This window comes from Podarcis cretensis (genome assembly GCF_951804945.1).
Source record: "Podarcis cretensis genome assembly, chromosome: 7".
NCBI classification, from domain to species: domain Eukaryota; kingdom Metazoa; phylum Chordata; class Lepidosauria; order Squamata; family Lacertidae; genus Podarcis; species Podarcis cretensis.
The window spans coordinates 3,583,355-3,603,891 of record NC_137176.1 but is presented as its reverse complement, the minus strand read 5'-3'; the positions used below and the strand labels follow the sequence as shown (position 1 = coordinate 3,603,891).

Here is a 20,537-nt window from a genome sequence, read left to right as displayed (position 1 = left end):
TTTAACAAAGTTTCAGCTCTTAAAGCAAAATACAAGGAGTGTATAATAGGAAACTGAGGAGTCACTGAAAATGTTCAACTATTCTTCCTTTCAGTGTGACCTAAAAGAGCAATCACAGCCTTGTAAGACAAGATAGCCATTAACTTTTTCTTTTCTGAACAGTGGCAACCCTTTCAGAACCAAAGTGAGACAGAAAACTGGCTCCTCTAGTATGGGCAAAAAGCAAATAAGCCAAGCCTGTAAATATTGGCAGAGTATCTCACCTTTGCCTTCTGAAGCACATGGCCTCTGCAGGGAGAGGTGCTTGAGGAGGAGTGTCTTTTCAGGACTACAGCACTGTTCACAGGCACAGAACATTCAGTATCACTTGTATCACAGCTGGAGATAGGTGAATTCTCCAGAGTCTGATGCTTTAGAACTGGAGACTGTAAGAATACAAAACCATTTGAAATCATGACAGCTATCAAAACCTGCTCCTTGGTCTCAGGAACCATCGTGCAAATTTAGGATGCAATAGCTTAAGAGGTGTGCAAGTGGACCATGAGCAAACGACTTTCCAAAGCGTATAGATGGGACTACAGAGTGTGACTGATCTGAGATGGTTTACTAATTGCCTTTATCTGGTAACAAGATCAGTACTTTAATGCAGTGGTTCTCAATTAGCTAATTACTGAGGGGCCCTTATTTTTCAAAAGTCAAGCACTGACCCCCTACTTTCAAATTATTTGATACTGCAAAGCAATTTTTTGAACAAAATGTTGGCTAATAAGCAAAGAATTTTAGGTATGCTAAAAAACAAGACTAGGGCTAAGCGATATCTGGTTTTCAACATCGTGATACATCAGCAGCTAAACATCACAATATTCCGATATATAATAACGTCTGAAATTGGAGATCAGGCGTGGGGATGAGTGAAGGAGCAGCCATGGAGATCAGTTGGAGGTGGGAGGCGAGGAAGGGGAGGAAGGGGAGTCACTTCCACTGCATGGTTTGAGTGGGAGGAGATAGGGATGGGGGGCGCATCAAGTCACGATCAGCGGGGCAGCCAGGGAAGATGCACGTCCACCGTGGCTGCTGCTGCTTTCCTGCTGACTGAGAAAAGCCGCTCTGCCTCAGTGCCAGGGGAAGGTACTGCCACAGTGCCTTGAAGTGAGGGTGATCAGATGCCCTGTTCTCCATCAGCGTGAGGGAAGGCAGCTCAGATCAGCTCAGCAGTGTTATCGGCTGAGATCATCATGTGATATTGACAACACCTTGAAATTGGCTGCTCTGCTCTCTCTCACATGAGCAGCGTTTATATTGCTGTGTATTGCCGGGTCAAAATTGTTATTGCGGTGTGATTTCAAAACAGGTTTGGGCCAATACATTGAAAAAATGCACAGTGCTAGAACAGACCATAAAATTTGTGCTATTACCATGCAAAAATGCCAAAAATTCACTTGGAGGAGGCAAGGGATGGGGCCACGGACATCCTGGGTGTGTTCCACTGACCCCCAGGGGTCCCCGGATCCCTAACTGGGAACAACTGCTTTAATGGAAGTACCTGTGCAGTTGAGGTTCCTGATTTAGGCTCAATCGCCAGTCCCAATGTGATGCCACCAGCCAAAGCTTTCTTCAGGTTCTCTTTCACCTCTGTCAGCTCTAGTTCCAGAGTAACACGTTCAGACTCTTTCAACTTGCACTCCTCTTCCAACTTCTTTAGTTTATCTTCAAGGATAATTAGTGTTTTCCTACCTGAAATTCAGAGGCAAGGTAAGTGATATCTGAGGCAGGGGAAGATTTGTACATTCCCAGTTACTCAATGAGGCCACAACCCTGCAAGCAACTTCAAGACGAAGGCATAAGACTTATTGCAATTTGACTAGGTACAATCTTGGTTTCTTCCTCCTTTGTAATATTTGGTTGAGTTTACATCTCTGTCCTGGTGTCATTACCCCTATGACTTCTTTAATGATTATTTAGTAGTAGTAATAGGAAGAACCAATGATAATATTTCTGATTATGTTTAATGTGTTTTATGCATTTTTTCCCTATTTTATTTCCGCATATTGCTTTGGGGCATTCTGTTGTGGGAAAAGACTAACTAACTAGTCATATACCTTCTCCTGCTACTGGAAGTATCTTTCCTGAGATTCTGGTCATACAATGATCTAAGAAGATCAAACACCCAGCATACCAGCATTTGCTTCCAGGGCTGCCCTAAGGTCTTTTCTTTCCTTTCGAAGCTGAGCCAGGCGATTCCTCAGAGTTTCTCTTCTCCTCAACAGCTCCTCCTCTTTGGTCTGTAACCTCTTTGCATCTGCTTCAACACGGTTCTTTCCATATTTGTACTGTTCAGCACCTACACATAAAGGTTAACTATTAGACACCTGAGAGCAGGAATGCTATTAATCTTACCTTCTTATATGGCTCAGTGGTTAAGTATCTGCTTTGCATGTGGGAAAGCTAAGGGTCACTCCCCGGCACCTCCAGCTTATGCTGGGTTTCTCAAACTTGGGGTCTTCAGCTGCTGTTGAACTACAACGCCCATCAATCCTGACAACTGCTACTGCTGGGTAGGGATGGCAAGAGTTGCAGTCCAACAACAGCTGAAGGCCCAAGTTCGGGAAACACTGCCCTCGAGAGCCACTGCCACGTAGACAATACTGAGCTAAATGGATGAAGGGTCTTGACTCAGCATAAGGCAACTCCTCAGGTTCTTATTAATCAAAAAGCTAAGTCCCAACACAGACATTCTAACAGCCATCCAGCAGATGTGGCTGTTTTCCGAGGCATACAAATCCTTTCTCAAATGTAACCACCAAATCTCTGAACCGTATTCCAAGATTTCTGCTTGTGACATCTCTTTCCCAGTGTGGTTGCTGTACCCATGCCCACTGTGGTCCAGGGGTGTAAACCTTTCAGCACATTTGTTTTAGCTTCCCGGCATGTTTATGAACCACACATGACACCTGTAGCCTTGGGATGTCTGTCACTTGTGTGGTTTGTAAAACACACCAGGAATCAAACCCATGTGGGTTTAAATACTTGGACCAAAGCAAGAGCAGTCAGGAAGGCTGTGGCAAACATGCCAGTGAAGTTACATGTAAAGGAAATCCAGAATGGTTCCAAAATTCTTAAGTAATGAACAGGAAGACTGAGAAAAGAAGATGAGTGTTTAATTAAGTTCCCTAGTTGTTCAGTGATTAACTAGTAATTGGAAATCACCAAATTCATTACCAAATGCTAACTGGTAGGACTGTAACTTTCAGATGACCTGAGAGTTAAGAAGGGCATGTGTAAGAAATGGAAGAAAGGAAATCACAAAGGAGGAGTAGCCAACAGTTGCAGCAGGAAAGTCAGGCTGGCGAAAGCTCAGAATGAGCTCGGGCTCCCAAGAGAGGGTAAAAAAGATAAAAAAGGTTTCTTTGGCTATGTCCGAAGTAAGAGGAAAAACAAGCAAGTGGCAGGTCCTATGTGTGGGGAAGAAGAACTACTCAACACCTGCTTTGCCTCTGTCTTCACCAAAAGGAAAGCGATGCTCAACATTGTGATAACAGAATAAATGATGTAAGGAAGGAGCTGCAGCCCAAGATAGGAAAAGAGAAGGGAACAAGAAAGAAGATTCCACCTAAACATTAGGAAGAACTTCCTGACAGTAAGAGCCGTTCGACAGTGGAATTTGCTGCCAAGGAGTGTGGTGGAGTCTCCTTCTTTGGAGGTCTTTAAGCAGAGGCTTGACAACCATATGTCAGGAGTGCTCTGATGGTGTTTCCTGCTTGGCAGGGGGTTGGACTCGATGGCCCTTGTGGTCTCTTCCAACTCTATGATTCTATTCTATGAACACCTAGCTACTTTAAATGAATTCAGATCTCCAGGGCCTGATGAGCGACATCCAAGGGTAATAAAGGAGCTTGCGGATGTAATTTCAGAGCCTTTGTCTATTATATTTTAGAATTCTTGGAGAACAGATGAGGTCCCCACAGACTGGAGGCAGGGTAATGTCCCCATCTTCAAAAAGGGGAAAAAGGAAGACCCGGGTAACTACCAACCGCTGAGCTTAACATTGATATCAGGGAAGGTCCTAGAACAGAAAATTCAAGCCTCTGTCTGTGAGCATTTAGAAAAGAAAGCTGTGATTACTAAGACCCAGCACGGGATTCTCAAAATAAGTCATGCCAGACCCATCTGATTTCTTTTTTTGATCAAATTACAAACTTGGTGGATTAGGGAAATGCTGTGGACATAGCGTATCATGATTTCAGTAAGGCTTGTGACAAAGTCCCCCATGATATTCTCGCGATGAAAGTGGTAAAGTGTGGGTTGAACAAGGCAGCTGTCAGATGGATTTGTAGCTGGTCGACAGACCACACCCAAAGAGTACTCATTAATGGTTCCTCATCATCCTGGAAAAAAGTGACAAGTGGGGTGGCACAGGGTTCTGTCCTGGGCCCATTGTTCTTCAACGTCTTCATAAACGACTTGGATGAAAGAATTGACGGGATGCTCATCAAATTTGCAGATGACACCAAACTGGGAGGGGTAGCTAATGTCGCAGATGACAGAATCAGAATTCAACATGACCCTATCAGATTGGAGAACTGGGCACAAGCTAACAAAATGAATTTCAATAGGGACAAATGTAAGGTTCTGCACTTAGGCAGATGCATAAATATAAGCTGGGGGACATCTGGTTTACTAGCAGTAGATGTGAAAAGGATCTAGGGGTCTTGGTGGACCACAAGCTTAACATGAGTCAACAGTGTGATGCAGCAGCAAAAACACCATTTCAGGCTTCATCAAGAGAAGTCTAGTGTCCAGATCAAGGGAAGTAATAGAACCTCTCTATTCAGCCTTGGTCAGACCACACCTGGAATACTGTGTCCAATTCTGAGCACCACAATTTAAGCTGGATGTTGACAAGCCGGAATGTGTGCAGAGGAGGGCAACCAAGATGATCCAGGGTCTGGAAACTAAGCCTTATGAGGACCACTTGAAGGAGCTGGGTATGTTTAGTCTGGAAAAGAGGAGACTGAGAGGAGATACGATAGCCATCTTCAAATATCTTAAGGGCTGTCACATGGAGGAGGGAGCATGCTTGTTTTCTTCTGCTCTGGAGGGTAGGACGCGAACCAATGGCTTCAAGTTGCAAGACAGGAGATTCCGACTAAACATTTGGGAATAACTTTCAGACAGTAAGAGCTGTTTGGCAGTGGAACAGACTCCCACGAGAGGTGGTGGACTCTCCTTCCTTGGAGGTTTTTAAGCAGAGGTTGGATGGCCATCTGTCACGGATGCTTGAGCTGAGATTCCGGCATTAGCAGGGGGTGGGACTAGATGACCCTTGGGGTCCCTTCCAACTCTTAAGATTCTACAATTCTATGTAGCTGATTAATCAGTTAACTGATTAAAAATATTTTAACTGACTGAAAAAGTGGATTTTTCTTTCCTTAAATAGGAAGCACTCACTAGAATTGCTGCGTTTTACATTTGAAGCAGATTCTGATTTCTTTTGTGGGTTGTTTAATGTTCTTCCTTTCCCCATTATTCCATTTGTAGCAGCAGAAGCCTTCTTTCCTTTAAACTGATAGAAAAAAATATGTGTTTAGTAATTAAATATATATTCAGCAGTAATTATTCAATGACAGGGTTTACACTTTTCCTAGATCAAAGCTTCAAAACTGTCCCAAGCTGCCCAATTGAAAGGCAGGTTACAAGTTTAAAAAACTAGGTCAGCTGGGAAGGATGCGTCTTCCAAAGCAGCAAAGATAAAACAAAAAGCACCTGCAGTTTCTTACTGAGCAGCACACAACAGTGAGGCTGCACAAAGTCACAGGCTACAGGTGACTATTCAAAATTTTGAGGAACCATTCAGAATGTGCCACATGGTTTTGCAAGGATCTATGTTGCTAATTAATCGCAGTGCATGCTGCTCAAAAGACCACATTTTGTCCCTCTCTTCAGGAACCTGGGAAGGAAACAAACCACAAGTGCTGGCTTACTGTTTTGTATAAAGCAGCATTGGCTTACCATCATGGTTTGTTGGAAGAGAAACAAACAATGAGTGCTGGTTTACTCCCCAGCACATTGGAGAAAGAAGTCAGGGGAGGGAAGTTGGGGGGGGGGGTACGCTTGAGCAGACTTGCTTGCCCCCTTTTGCTATGGTTTGAAGTGAAGCATGAATCAGGTGAGTGTGAAACTTTACCCCCCCCCCAAAAAAAAGGAAGTCAATTTCAAATTTGCATACAAAAAGCAGAATTTCAACACTGACTTCAAAAGTAACTATACTGCCAGATTTTGACTTTTCTATCTCAAAGCTGTTTTACATATAACAATTTCAAACTTGGGGAACATGTACAGTTGCAATCAAAATTATTCAACCCCTATTGCAAATCAGGTTTACTATCAAAATTTACAGGCTTTCAGCTGTTTGCAATGAGCATTATTATTATTATTATTATTATTATTATTATTATTATTAATTGAATTTATATACCACCCTATACCCAGGGGTCAAAAACAAAGGCAATTGAAGTAGCTCAGGAAACACCTTGGGGTGGATTCATATGAGCAGCTTAGTTGATAAGCTACCAAAGCATTTTTTAAAAAAAAAAGATGCTCCACAGTTCAAATATATTCCAAGATAAAGTGGTGACCTTGCCACTAGGTTGTTACCAGCTTGCCAACAACAACATCCTGCCCAACTGCTTGTGAAGGTTTTCACCAGCTCATTTTTTAATCTGAAAATGCCCACCATGCACGGGGTTCACAGGCTGTTTTGAGCTTCTGAAAGAATAACACCCCAGAACGAATTTGAAAAGAGAATAGAGCATAGAATTGAGCACACATACAGATTCAAAATGTAACTTTTGTATTCAAGATTAGTGGATGTTTTCTTGTGGAACTGAAGGGTGCCTCCTATACAACAGAGTGGAAAGGCTCAGACAGTATGAATTACATGTGGTTTCTGCACTCTTAACTGTCAGTACAGTACTGCCAACACCTGTGTGTGAATGTGAATGTGTGTGTGCGTGTGCATGCTCTACTTTTAAAATCTAGCCCAGGCGTGAACAACCTATGGCCCTTCAGATCTTGTTAGATTCCAAATTCCCATCACCCCATGCCAGCGTGGTTAGTGGGACTTGTAGAACAAGGACACCTGGAGGGTCAGTGGTTGGTAGCTCTGACCTAGACTAACCCAATGAAGAGAATCCCCTGGGAGCATAGCATGGGTTGATGGGCTTGTGTTTTATTTCACTGATTCTTCCACCCTCCAAAAAATATTACGCATTTCTGTGACTATTAACAACACAATGGGCAATGCAGCATGCCGCCTTGTTTAAATTTCAAGCGTTTGGTGCCAGTGCATTATCTCAGAGATACACAAAAGAAAGTTGGATTAAGAGAAATAAGCAGCGCAGTACCTGTGACACAGATCCCCTCCCCACAGCAGAGGTATTAGTGACAGATTGAGCAGAAGACAGATTGGATGAGACAGGATATTTATAGTGGTTAGAGGATAGTTTGTCAGTAGATAACCTATTGGTTTTTCGGTCTGCTGGTGGGTAGCGTGCAAAGATTTTCGGAGACGGCAAGTTATCGTACAGGCCCATATTATCATAAAGCCCATCTTCTCTCATGTTTCTGCCACGAGAAGCAGGAAAGCCATCTTCCGGTTCCCACTGAAACACACATACTTAGTAAATTAACACAAACATCATGCATTGGGGGGAAAACCATGAAACCATTAGAGAGTTATCTCGGAGATCTTCTCAGCATGCATTGCCTCCATAAGGATCTGCTCTAATTTTAATTACCATAATTCTCTCAGTTCTTGAGTTACTTTTGGAGGCTGTAGTAAGGTTCATCAAGGCTCTACTGAAAGGGATATCATGGGGTTGCCATCTTGGGTCTATTCCCCACACGGCCATAATATGGGAGGAATTCAGCATCATGCTGTTAGGATTGTTCAGTCAGCACAAGTATTTTTGCTTGCCAGGTGGAATGATCTCCCCTCTTGTCCCCCGTGAACTGTTCTGGGGGATTCTCCTGACCCCCCCCCCAGAGCCAATTTGCGGGGGGGGGGGGAGAAAAAACGTTCTGCTGTGCTAATGGGACTCACTGCACTTGCTCCTGCCACCACAGCTATTTAGTTCAATTCAGCCCTGTGATTCCAGATGCAGCATTTATGCTATCTGTCCTTATTGAACCTTACAACACAAGTGCCAGTGACATAATAAAGATAATAAAGAAGTTGGCTGGTGGGTCAAAACCACAAGGAAAATGAGATAGCAAGCATCTGGCTATACCATACTAGGATGTGGCCTGGTTCATATGTAGAGAAGATGCTTAAGAAACCAGTTTGTTTTGGCAGAGACAACCTCAAACCAGTTTCCATGATGTCCAAAGCAGTTTAAGAGCTTCCCAGAAACCAGACTCACATCCTGGTTTGAACACAGAGCTTAAACCACAGTTTCCTAGTTTGAATATAATGGGGAAATGGTTTAACAAGTCAAGAAGTCTCCTTTGCAGCCAGTAGAAGAGAAAGGGGATGAAGGAGACAGCATCAGCAGCATCATTCTCATTTCATTCTTAGTTTGTGAGGTTCAGATCTGATCAAATCTTAACTTTAAACTTTTCTCTGGGAGTTGCATTAATGCTTTGGCTAATAGACGACTATTGAACTGTATATATTTATGCTAACTAACGTGGGCATGCAGAATTAAAACTATATGCCCTACTTTCAAAGAATCTGTACTTGAGACCTAGCAGTATGTTCGGACCATGCCCAGTGAAATTCTGACAAGTGACTTTGGGGGCTCAACACACGTAAATGATTTGACCTACACAAAAATCAATTCTTACTGATCCATTTATGCAAGGAACATCGTCATAATGAAGGGCCATCCCGCTGGGACACGCGTAGCCATTGGCAGCATTTCCTCGATAAGGATTAGTAGACAGAACCCGTCTGTTCATAAAACTAAAACAAAAGCAAAAACAGAACAGAGTTTATGCTGAAAGCACACACAGGGAGTAAGCATGATTCACCCTTCATCTCCCCTCCCCCCCCCTCAAATTCTTCCTTGCATTTCTCCCTGCCTACCAAAGGTTTTTTTCATTACAAACACACCCAAGTATGGTATCACAGGCTGAAGTGTAAGCCAGGAATCTATCATTTAGCAATGCACTGTGTGGGTGGCGGTGGGAGAGCAGTTCCTGTACACATTAATTGATTTTAAGGAAATAGAGCTATGTACTCCCCATAGCAATGGAAAGAAGGATTGTGAAGAAAAGGGCCAAAGATGACTACAAGATTTTAGGAACAAGGCTGAAGTTTTAAGAAATGAAATGATACTCTTAAATTTTCCTAGTGGTAGGATGTTTCTCAGGAAGGAGAACGTATTTTCTGGAAATGAAAGCATGTTGTTGCAAGTGGTGTCAGCAAATGGCTTCAGCTTTTTTCATCACAACTTATAGCTCCAAAATGACAAATAATGGGAAGAGATGGACTTCACACCTCACTAGAAAGAATCATTATAAACATGCTCTTGATTATACAAAGGTGGCTTTTTCCCTAGGGCCTGTCTGTAGCCAGATGATGATTGCTGCATCCCAATGCTGTTTTGGGCAAGTCTGGGGCCTAATGGATATACTGCATATACAAGTTGCTTTGATTAAATTAGTAACTTGAGACATCATTAGAAAAATGCCAATTATGAATTACTAATAAAAACTTGGTCCTAAGAGAAATGCAGGGTGGGTCCTTCCTCCCCAAACCATGTATTTTCTCTTTCAAGTATCTGGCAGTGGTTCAAGATTTCCAAAGCTTTCTCTGTTTTTGCAGGTTGGTCCTCCACATGGTAATACTGATAACACTTGAAAACTGCCATGGGGGACTGCTATCATCTATAATTATAGGTATGTTAGCCAACAGGGAAGAAGTACTTCATTTGATATTTAAAGGGGGTTTGAGTTGACAGCAGGTCTTCAACATCTAATTAATTGATTAGATTAATCTATTTCAACACTTTTAATTTACTTTAAACGATGTTAAAAAATCATGCAGAATATTTTAAAAATAATACACATACATTTATTAACAGTGCTTATAAAACTGCAGTTGGCAAGCACCATCTGAAAAAAAAACTTCCTCCTTTGCTTCTTGCTTCAGAAATACTGCTTTTAACCTTATGCAAATTTACTGGTTATTCAACATTATTAATCAATTAGAATTTATTTGATTGGGCTGCTGCCCTAATTCACAGCAGGTTTTTTGTGAAGCATTTTGAGTGAACACGAGTGTTTAACAATAACTTCACAATGCTGTGATACTTCATTCAGAAGTAAATCTCACTGGCTTCAATTGAATTTACTTTTTGGCAGATGTGTTTCGGACTGTAGCTTAAGTTGATTGATGGATTAGAAATGGATACCTTCAGCTTCTACTCACAACTTCAAGCTATCACAGACAAATCTGGTACCACTGGTCTAAATTAAGCCAGACTATGGCTGGCTGCGCGGCCTGTTCCTAGCAGAGGGAAAACAAGTCTTTAACCATTCTTTTTGCCAGTTGGTTGCCAGGTTGCATGACTGGGGAGGGGGCTAAGGAGCCTTCATCTCTGCTCCTGCCCCCCACACCCCTTTTTAAGGGTTTACATCAGCTTATTTTAGCCATCTGGGATGGAGGAAATACAGAGGTGCATCTCTGGCTGAGCAGAGGATGAGGGAGTTAAGCCGACACAGCCCAGTTCCGCGAGGAACTCCTTAAGGCCAGCCGGAGATCCACCGAACCCGAACCCACGCATCCAGGAGGATCTTCCTATGGGATTGCTCCTTACATCTTTTTGAGCATAGAGTCAAAACAATGAAGAACCTAGAGTTCCTGAAAATGTTCTTAACTGGTTTAGCTCCTCCTACCAGAAGGTCTGTTTTGCGGCTTGAATGACACTTGCCGTCACATCCACATCTATGTAGTCATAGTGCAGAGTGCCAGGATCTGCAGAGGAGCCACTTTCAGCCAGCAAAATACCAATCCACCTGCCCATGTCTTCTGAAGATGAAGCCTACACAAAGATGGGGAAATTTCAGGCAAACATGCACTCTCGTCACTTGAAAGGCATCGTTTTTCATTCAAGTGTACTTTTTTTTCTTTATCAAAAACAATGCATTCGAGTGAACTCATGCCTCGCTCTTCAACAGAAAAACATTTTCAGGACAGCTCACCAAAATCAAGCTAAAAACAAGAAGAAGAATGTACAAAAACAACAAGTAAGCAGGATCAAAGCAGCAATTAATACAATTACACAAACTTAAAAGCCTAAAGAAAGTGTAATTGGCAACAGAGGCACCTCTGTAGAGAAGAGCATTTCGTAAGTGGGACACCACAAAAGAGAGGTCTCTCTTCAGTTGCCACCTCCCTCACATCGGATGAATGGCACCCCCCCCCAGGTGACATGGGAGGTGGGAAGCCGCCAGTTAGCTCTATTGGTTAGAACTGTGTTTCCCAATTGGGGGCCATATGGCCCCCTGGGGCCGCTCAGGATATTCCATGGGGGGCAAGGTGAAAATCATGTAAATGGGAGGCCACAACATGAGGCTAGGGGGCCACGGAGGGAAGTGAGAAGTGAAGATTTTTATTCTTCTAATCCTGATTGGCTAATTATTATTAAATTATTATCCGCTTGGCTCCTTTCTGCCAACTGCATTTTCCTGGAGCAGTCCTGATTTGTTTCTGGCAGAAGAGGGTGATTGCTCAGGCTCCCATTTTGCCCAGTAGAGTCCGCGATCCAGACCCCCAGGTCAGGTAAGTGGGGTGGCAATGGGCAGGGCTGGGCGAGACTGAGCTGCTTGTTGCTGCCGGCAGGGCTGGACCCGTGGCATCATAGGCGCAGGGTGCAATCCACCCCAGTGCCTAGTGGATCGGAGCCACTGGATGTTGTCAAGGGGTGCAGGGCCCATCGGCAGAGTCAGTCTGGCTCTGCAAGGTGGGGGGGGGTTAAATCCACCCCAAAGTGTCTACTCAGAAGAAAGCAGGACTGAGTTCAGTGCACCTTACTCCCAGGTAAGGGTGTGTGAGTTTTATCTAGGTGGCCAGGGCTCCTCCGGATAACAACATCTTTTTGCATCAGGTCAGTGAGGATCACTTGCTTTTAAAAATTCTCCCACATATACAGAACTCCCTGTACACCTCGGTGTCAATTAACTTGGGTCAAATAAGTGTTGTTTACTTTTTGTAACACATGGGAGGTGGATCTCCCTCGGGAGGTTCTGGACTCTCCTTCCTTGGAGGTTTCTAAGCAGAGCTTGGGTGGTCGTCTGTCCTGGATGCTTTAGCTGAGATTCTACATTGCAAGGGAGTTTCACTAGAAAGAACCCTTGGGGTCTCTTCCAGCTCCATGATTCTATGTTTTTTCTGCTTCAACAATATTTCATTATGTTCCTATCATTTTATGCAATTATATTTTGTATAAAAATTGCAAAAATAAAAAATGTTCTATTTACAAACAAACAAAACATTTAAATAGCTATCTTTCTACCTGTAGGATGGGGGGGATGGGCGTAGCCAGTATTTTTGCTGGGGGGGGCAGACTTTCGTTAGGGTGGGAGAATATCCTATTTGTATTGATTTTTACTTATTTTGGGGGGCAGCTACCCCACCCCCCTTGGCTATGTCTGGGGAGGGGCACAGGAAGGAAACAAGGTCGTAAGGGGGCCGTGGTCTGAAAAAGGCTGGGAAACACTGGGTTAGAGCATGGTGTTGATAATGCCAAGGTCGCAGGTTAGATTCCCACTCAGGCCACCTGCATATTCCTGCACTGCAGGGGGTTGGACTAGATGACCCTTGGGTTTAACTCTACAAGTCTATGATTCTATGTTATAGTATAGCATAGGCAATAATGGCAGTATTGCCATTATACAATCATACAGAGAGGTTAATGAGAGAAGCACTACATTCAAATGTAAATATTATTTTGTTTTCCGATTATCTTCTCCTCAGGGACTTAGTGAGAAGTGGAAACTAAGAACTGAAGAGAGAATCCATCTAAGCCACTTTCTGGCCTGATATTATAGTTCAATAGTATAGTACACTGCCTTGCAACTTAGGGTAATCTTGAGACTGATGTGCCCTACAGATAAGATTTGGAAGAGAGATCAATTTCCCCCAAAATAGAAGCAATTATTAGACACTTTAAATATTGGAAGCACTATAATAAAGAAGTTTCAAAAGCTGTAAATTGATCCAACCATGAAAAGTGTGGGGCAAGAGTGGGAACAAAGGAAATCCTGCTTCCAACATATAATTGGAGACTTTCCTAGGTATGGCATACATTGTTTGGTCAGAGAATGGGATTTTGTTTATGTCACTATTGGCAAAGGATAAGCACACTAAACAACTTAACCTCTAATACGGCAACCTCTTGTGCATTTCGAAGCAGGCGGAATGTCAAGGGGTGTTTGGAGTCCAATCCTGGAATAACTTCACAGCCACGGAGAGGAATAGAGACAATATGGGTCTTTAGATCTGTTCTGTCTTTGTGGAAAATTAGCTTATTATCTTTCACTCTGCACCAGCGCTCACGCCACCGGTTATTTGACAGCACATTAAGATATCCTGCAAAACACAAAGACAGGCACTTTCCACTAAAAAAAAAAAAGTTCATTCAACCGGACCCACCACAAAGACCCCAAAATCAATGGCAAACTTGTGGTCGTACAAATGCCCTTCTCTCTCTGCAGTGGCAAAGGAGTGCCTGTGGTTGTGTCACCACAACACCATGGGCTCCTTTGAAATGATATATGCCCACAAGGCTGTATTACTGGTCAGCCTGTGTAAGGTGTATAAACCTCAGGACAGAGTCATAAGAATATGTAAATGATTTGACACACCAATGCTTATTAGGGTTGTTGTTCATCTCAGCTGTATCATAATTGTGTTTATCGGGGGGGGGGGGACAAAATCATTTTTTTAAAAAAAACAAGTCAACTCTGGTGCTCATCAAAATTAAGGATGTGAAACTGAAAAATAAATACTACAGCTGAGCTGAAACAGGGGGTGCTTTTAACTAAAGCTTTACTGAGCCACAGAAAAGACGTCTCTCTTTGGGCACTCTCCAGCTGGGGTGGTGGAGACAGCGCACGTATTTACCATGCAGCTGCACGACTGTCCAACGCACACACAAGACATGTGCTCTCTCCCCCAAGAAGCAGAAGCAGCAGCTTCCATCTTTCTTTTAAAGTAGAGCTCTCAATGGAAATGTCTGAAGGCGGTTTCCAGGTGTGCTTAGAATCTTCCCCACAACAGAAAACTAAGAACAGGAAGGAGGCTTCCAAGTGCATTGATTCAACTGCACTTAGAAGCCTCCTTCAGACCCACTCAGGGCTGGAAGCTGGGGGCTGGAGTAGGCAGGCCAGCACATTCAGGGACACTGAGGGTGGGGTAGCAGGACTGCCCCCACCACAAGTTGCTTAATCAAAATCAACACAAGTCTGCATTAGCATATTGTCTTTTTTTCAAAGACCTAAGGGAGAACCAGGGACACAGCCAAGCATCTCTGATGATTGCTACTGCATCAAGGTCGGCTGCCTCTGTAGAATGCCATGGAAACTTTAAAGAAAACTCTTTACCTTGGGGCATTTTTCTCTATTACTCTTGCTTGAAAGTGGATGAGGACCCACTTCTGGTGTGTTTGTTTGATTGTTGTGTTTATATCCCACCTTTTTCTCCAAGGTGGTGTGTGTGGTTCTTCCCCTCCTCATTTAATCCCCACAACCCCCCTGTGAGGTAGGCTAGGCTGAGAGGAAGTGGCTGGCCCAAGGGCGCCCAGTGAGCTTCATGGCCAAGTAGAGATTTGAATCCTGGTCTCCCAGGTCCTACGATGACACTTTAACCACTGCACCACACTTCTCAACACTGTAGAGATGGAAAAAGTACTAGAGAGCAATAAAAAGGGGCTGATTGTAATAGTAAACCATGTTTTAGCACTATGTACTTGCACAGCAAGATATAGCCACAAGCACATGGCGCTCTCTCTCTCTCTCTCTCTCTCTCTCTCTCTCTCTCTCTCTCTCAACAACTCCTATACAGCAACCAGGAGGAATTCAGCAGAGTTTAGTTGCACTTTCCACAAAACCTGGCTTGTCAATACCTGCAAATCAAAGATTCTGGTTAAAATGAAGAGTGTTTAAGCTTCATAACCCATACTTTGAAGCTGGATTGTTTAAAAACAGACCAGAATTTGTTTTAAATTATGATCTGTGGCCCATACAAAGCAAGCCAGGTCTTGTGGAAAGTGAACCTAAGCACTGCTTAAGTCCTCTCAACCACATTTGAAGTTGGGACACAGATGAGAGTGGAGATGCCATAATCTTTAAAGCTACTATTAAATCATCAGAGCCCACATTCAGTGGGTGAAAGAGGAACGTAACAGCAAACCTAGGAGATTGAAACACCACTAAATACTGAAGTTTGGTGGAGCTTTTTCTACCTGTTGCCCTTTCAAGTTTAATTGCAGGTAGCAACATGGGAAGTTACTCACCACAAGTTGGGATGTCTTCTTCAGCTGATGAGGTTTGTTCATCTGTGGAGGGCTTCTTCTTTCCTAGGCCAATTATCTTTGTTATCTTCTTCCCTGTTACTTTAGACACAGTGCCCTTGGAATCTGTCTTGGAGCTCTTTTTCCTCTTTACTATTAAGAAAAGCATGCATGTGTCAGTCTTGCAAGATTTCAAAATTTCACACCTGCATCTTTAACAGCAGCCCGGCATCTACTATATACTTTGGAAAGTTGTTGTCTATGCATTTGGAGACCTCTTAAAATATTGTAACCAAATTTTGTGTGGTGGTTCCTGAGCTTAAGGAACAGGTTTTCAGCTACGTTGCGATACAACTGGACATCGTTATGAATCAAGCTGGCAGAATGAACCTTTCCTCAGAGTGGATGTATATGAAAATTCCATTTTTCTTTTCACCTTTCCAGCACTTAAAATACTGTGAACATTTTATGGTGTGACTCAAACACTGTCAGTAGCATATTACCTTGCTCTTTTCCATTACAGATGGCAGCTATTCCATTTTCTACAATCCCCTCACCATCAGAACTTGGTCTTTCTGAAGATAGTTTCTGCAGGAGAAAAGAACTAGGTCATTAGTAATGGGGTCACATTGGAACTGATGTATTATGAATCAGAACGTGCCAACTATTTATCTGGCCATGGGACAAATTTGAGACAGTCAATAATTTATTTTCAAAAATTAACCTTTTCACAGAAGCATTAAATACATAATATTTGTCAAACCCACTCAATATTACATTATTCCTCCACTGTGGAATTATCTGTACAATACTTTTGTAAAAAATGATCAAAGTGCTTTGATTCTCTCTATATAAACCACAGTCCAGATTTACTTTCCTTCTGTAGTTATTTATAAATGACCCGGGGGAGTCATGTGGAGCTCAGTAACAAAATGTAAAGTATTGCATTTCCTAATAGAGACTATACCTCTGCCCTTATTTCCCATTACATTTCTGCCCATGGCCTTTACTTGACCGCCCTTGGATCATTCTCCTCCGTGTTCTTGCTATTCTCCTAACAGAAGAGGGAGTTCATTCTAGCCTTTATCTGACACCAGATCATTTGCATTGCGATTAAATGCCTCCTTAAAACCACTTTTTAAGCAACGTTTGGCTTCACCTCTAAATTCCCACCCAGCCACAACTATGACCCTTTTACTTGTGACTGGCCTGCCCCTGGACAGTCATGTGTCAGAGAAGATGCCTGCAGGAAAGGAGCCTAGCCACGAACAGCTGCTGCTGCTGCTGCTTCTGGGTAGACTTCCATCAACTCAGAACTCCCAGTCATGCAGAGGTCCCAACTGATAGCAGCCTTACTGCACAATGCTTTTTATATTTGTGGTGCTACGAAAAGATAACAGGAAGAAAATTAGCCTATCCACATGTACATCTGAAAAGAGCTGTTAAATCTTTTCACAGTACACCTTTTACCCTCTTTCCCTTCATTCCACCTCCCAGGGATTTCTATATTCATTTTCTTTATGAATATATTTAGTCCTTGATCTCACTATGCTCCAAAATTTAAGCATTCCTTCATTGTGCTGATGTTCCTGAAAATATCTGAATAATGGTGCTGGAATCCTGCCTGTCCTTATAACTTCTGTGCTCACAAACAGTCAGAGCTCTCTTTGGCAAACACTGTGCCAAAAACAACATTCACAGCAGTTGCAGAAGAAGATTGCTCTTATTCCTCTATGAGTGTGTTGCAGTTGTTTTGAGGGAAAGCATTTTTCCCATTTCCTTTTTGCAGTAACAGAAAATTACTTTTTTGTAATTCGTTTTCCTCCACACAGGCTGATGCCCCAGCACCCAAAGTACACATCTCCTCCTCATCTGTTCTGTTAACTTGCAGGCAGCAGCAGCAGGAACAGTGGCAGCAGGGGTGTGCAGTGAATGGAAACTAAGTTTTCCTTTCTCTCCTCCATCACCCTAATGCCCTGGGCAGCACAGCACATCAGGGCAGAACACCCAGAGGACTAAGCAAAGCAGCCCAGAGGAAAATTACTGTGCTTTTTTGTCTATAAGACACCCCCATGTATAAGATGCCCCCTATTTTGGGGGACTGAAATTTCAGAAAATGGGGGGAGATGGCAAAGCTTTTTTTTTGCGGAGGATTGCCCAGAGCTGTTGAGGTTTTTTTTTTGGGGGGGGGATTACCGAGGGTTGTTGAGCTTTTTAAGGGGGGGAATGCCAAAAACCGCTCACCTGCACACGCCTCTCAAAATCCGCCTCCCGTCTGTCCCCTCGCCGGCAGAAGCTGCCAATTGCCTGCCCAACTGCTGCAGCGTCGGACAATCACCACCACGCATTGACGCAGCAACCAATAACATGCACAGTAGCCGCTGACAGCAACCAATCAAACGTCCACCCTATGCACTACCCATGTATAAGACAATGCCCACTTTTTAGCATGGTTTTTAAGGGGGGAACCCTAGTCTTATGCACGGAAAAGTATGGTATGTCTCCAATGGTTCCCTGGACTTCATGCCCTGAAACAGGAGGGTATCATTTGTCTACCATGTTTGACTTTAAAGATCAGGCAGATCAGGAAACCAAAAATGAAAGGTCATTAACAAGAAAACTAAAAGGACAGCGATCTTCCAAATTTTTCAAAACAGACATGGGGAAGGGGGCTTGTTTTGCAAGTCTGTGTGCCTGAAATGATCAGCACACAACTAGCAAAAATGTATTACTTAAAAATGTAGAAACCCTTATTTGAGATAGTGACATATATGAAGAGACTCTCAACCAAACCATTATTCTCAGAAAAGGTTAACTACCCATATTTCATGGTGCAACACTCATACACTGCATTTTCCAGTAGTCTTATTGTACAATTACCTTTTCCAGTTCAGACTTGTGAACAGGAGAATTAGATGAAGGTCCATCTGAATCTGTAGCTCCAATATAGTTGCTGCAAACTTCCTTAATTACCTTCAAAGAAATGCAAAAAGAAAAGAGCCATCATTTTTTCTTGAAACTGAAGATATTGTACTGGAGGGGAGGAGAATATATAAGAGATTGGGATTTTAGTTAGCTGCTATCTTGAAAATATCATAAATATCAAAAAATATGAATTCCGATACTTCTCAAGGATGCCATCTTTTTATACTTCCCATTATGTTTAGTCAGCTTCTTTATGCATGTCTTGGAGGAGCCACAAGGTAAAGAGGTGGAAGGTTTCAACTTCCGTAATAGCTAAACCCAAATCTGAGCCAGAGAAAGGCTTGCATAAAAGGGCCCTGCAAACCAACATAACAGGACTGAGCCCTGAGGCAAATAATACTGTGTCAGACACATTAAATACAGGTTATCCAATGTAGGAGCCTCGAAACAGCAATGCAGCAGAGTAGGGACAGCCATGGATCCCAATATAGTCCATTCCCCTGAGAGGTGCATGAAAAAATGTTGAAATACACACACAAATGCCACTTTTGCCCTGGCTGGAACAAGCCAACAAGACTTCAGGTATGGGGTCGACCTTTAACTCAGCCTTGCTGCTCAGGACCAGGGCTTAGGATTGCTCAACCTATCTCGCTTTTTAGCCTTGTTGCACAACCACCATTTATAGAAATAGCTTACAACACTTGTCTGACCCTTCATAATTTTCTAAATTTCCATTGATGCTATTATTTTTTCAAGCATCATGTACCATATCGAAACAATTTTATAGCAAGTGTAAATTATGTAAGTTATGTTGTCATTGCATTATTCCACGCCAGGGGTCAGCAACTTTTTTCAGCAGGGGGCTGGTCCACTGTCCCTCAGACCTTGTGGGGGGCCGGACTATATTTTGGAAAGAAAAAAATGAACAAATTCCTATGCCACACAAATAACCCAGAGATGCATTTTAAATAAAAGGACACATTCTACTCACGCTGATTCCTGGACCGTCCACAGGCCGGATTGAGAAGGTGATTGGGCCGGATCTGGCCCCTGGGCCTTAGTTTGCCTACCCATGTTCCATGCCATTTATTTCAATGCAAAGAAACGCAATGGGGGGCACGGGGACGGCAATCCATCACATATCATTTGTGGAATGAAAACAGCAGCAACAGTAAATACAGATAGTGTTCACTTGATTGATTTCAGTTCTGGGTGTGAGACGAACAAGCATACATGGGAAATTTCCGCTCCCACTTCTGTTTTCACCAGTCATTCCTGACAGCAACAGAAGACAGGGCTGGAATGGAGACATGTCCTTGCATGAAACCTCCTTCCCAACATCACAATAGAATGAGTTCTTTTTTTCCTCTAGTGCCAGCCAGATCTTCCTACTTATTTTGGCATTATAGCCAGATGGGATACTGGGATTCTGTTCTGCCACTCTGGAATATATCTCGAGGGATTTTTCAGCAACACCACTATACTTAACAACTTTTACTTTTCTTCTGTATCACAGGCATCCCCACCAGACTAGTTAATAATTCTTTTCAAAGCGTCCTCTTTTTAAAAAATTGGTAGGAAAGTTGGAGTAACAAGGCTGATTTGTTGGACAAAGTGCTAAGCATTTTTATCCAAAAATGTGAATTCTAAAACAGATTTGGAAGTATTCAAAAAAGTATTCAAAAAAATTCAAATGGATGTACTTCCCTTTACTGCAAATGTACTGTATTTACACAAAAAAAGCTGCACTTCTGCTGCTGCCTCTTTCATGACCCTGACAAAATTGCTCATATTTTCAGCATCTGCTCATCCCACAGAGTCAATTAGTTTTGGCCACACACAATAATGGAAGTCAAAGAGAGGACACAAGAAATAACTTGGCAGTGATCATGGAGCTGTATCTGTGCAGTCATGCATTTTCTCAAAAGCCTTATTTCACCACCACAGCAGGAAGGGATCCGGAGCCCTCACAGTCATCAAGACAGCTGTTTCCATCCAAAAGAGATCGCTACAAAGGAAGCTTTGGTGGGTTGTGGGTAGAGACCTGCACACCCTCAATCCCACTGCAGGGGCAATTTTATTTGATTTAACCATGCT

The 20,537-nt window shown here is 42.9% G+C and overlaps 1 protein-coding gene across 5 annotated transcripts in view; it reads right to left on the bottom strand.

Annotated features, from left to right (window-relative positions):
- AFAP1 (actin filament associated protein 1) overlaps window positions 1-20,537 on the bottom strand; it is a 52,682-nt gene that overhangs the window by 8,019 nt on the left and 24,126 nt on the right. For 2 of the 5 annotated variants that reach the window (XM_079983523.1, XM_079983524.1), the window contains exons 7-17: window positions 18,396-18,488; window positions 16,019-16,103; window positions 15,519-15,668; window positions 13,383-13,594; window positions 10,900-11,045; window positions 8,827-8,962; window positions 7,404-7,661; window positions 5,449-5,563; window positions 2,177-2,341; window positions 1,544-1,734; window positions 264-425 (exon numbers count right to left, since the gene is read on the bottom strand). In XM_079983523.1, the coding sequence (XP_079839649.1) occupies window positions 264-425; window positions 1,544-1,734; window positions 2,177-2,341; window positions 5,449-5,563; window positions 7,404-7,661; window positions 8,827-8,962; window positions 10,900-11,045; window positions 13,383-13,594; window positions 15,519-15,668; window positions 16,019-16,103; window positions 18,396-18,488 (1,713 nt within the window). The remainder of the gene's footprint in view (window positions 1-263; window positions 426-1,543; window positions 1,735-2,176; window positions 2,342-5,448; window positions 5,564-7,403; window positions 7,662-8,826; window positions 8,963-10,899; window positions 11,046-13,382; window positions 13,595-15,518; window positions 15,669-16,018; window positions 16,104-18,395; window positions 18,489-20,537) is intronic. The other 3 variants (XM_079983525.1, XM_079983526.1, XM_079983527.1) reach the window with 3 other exon arrangements.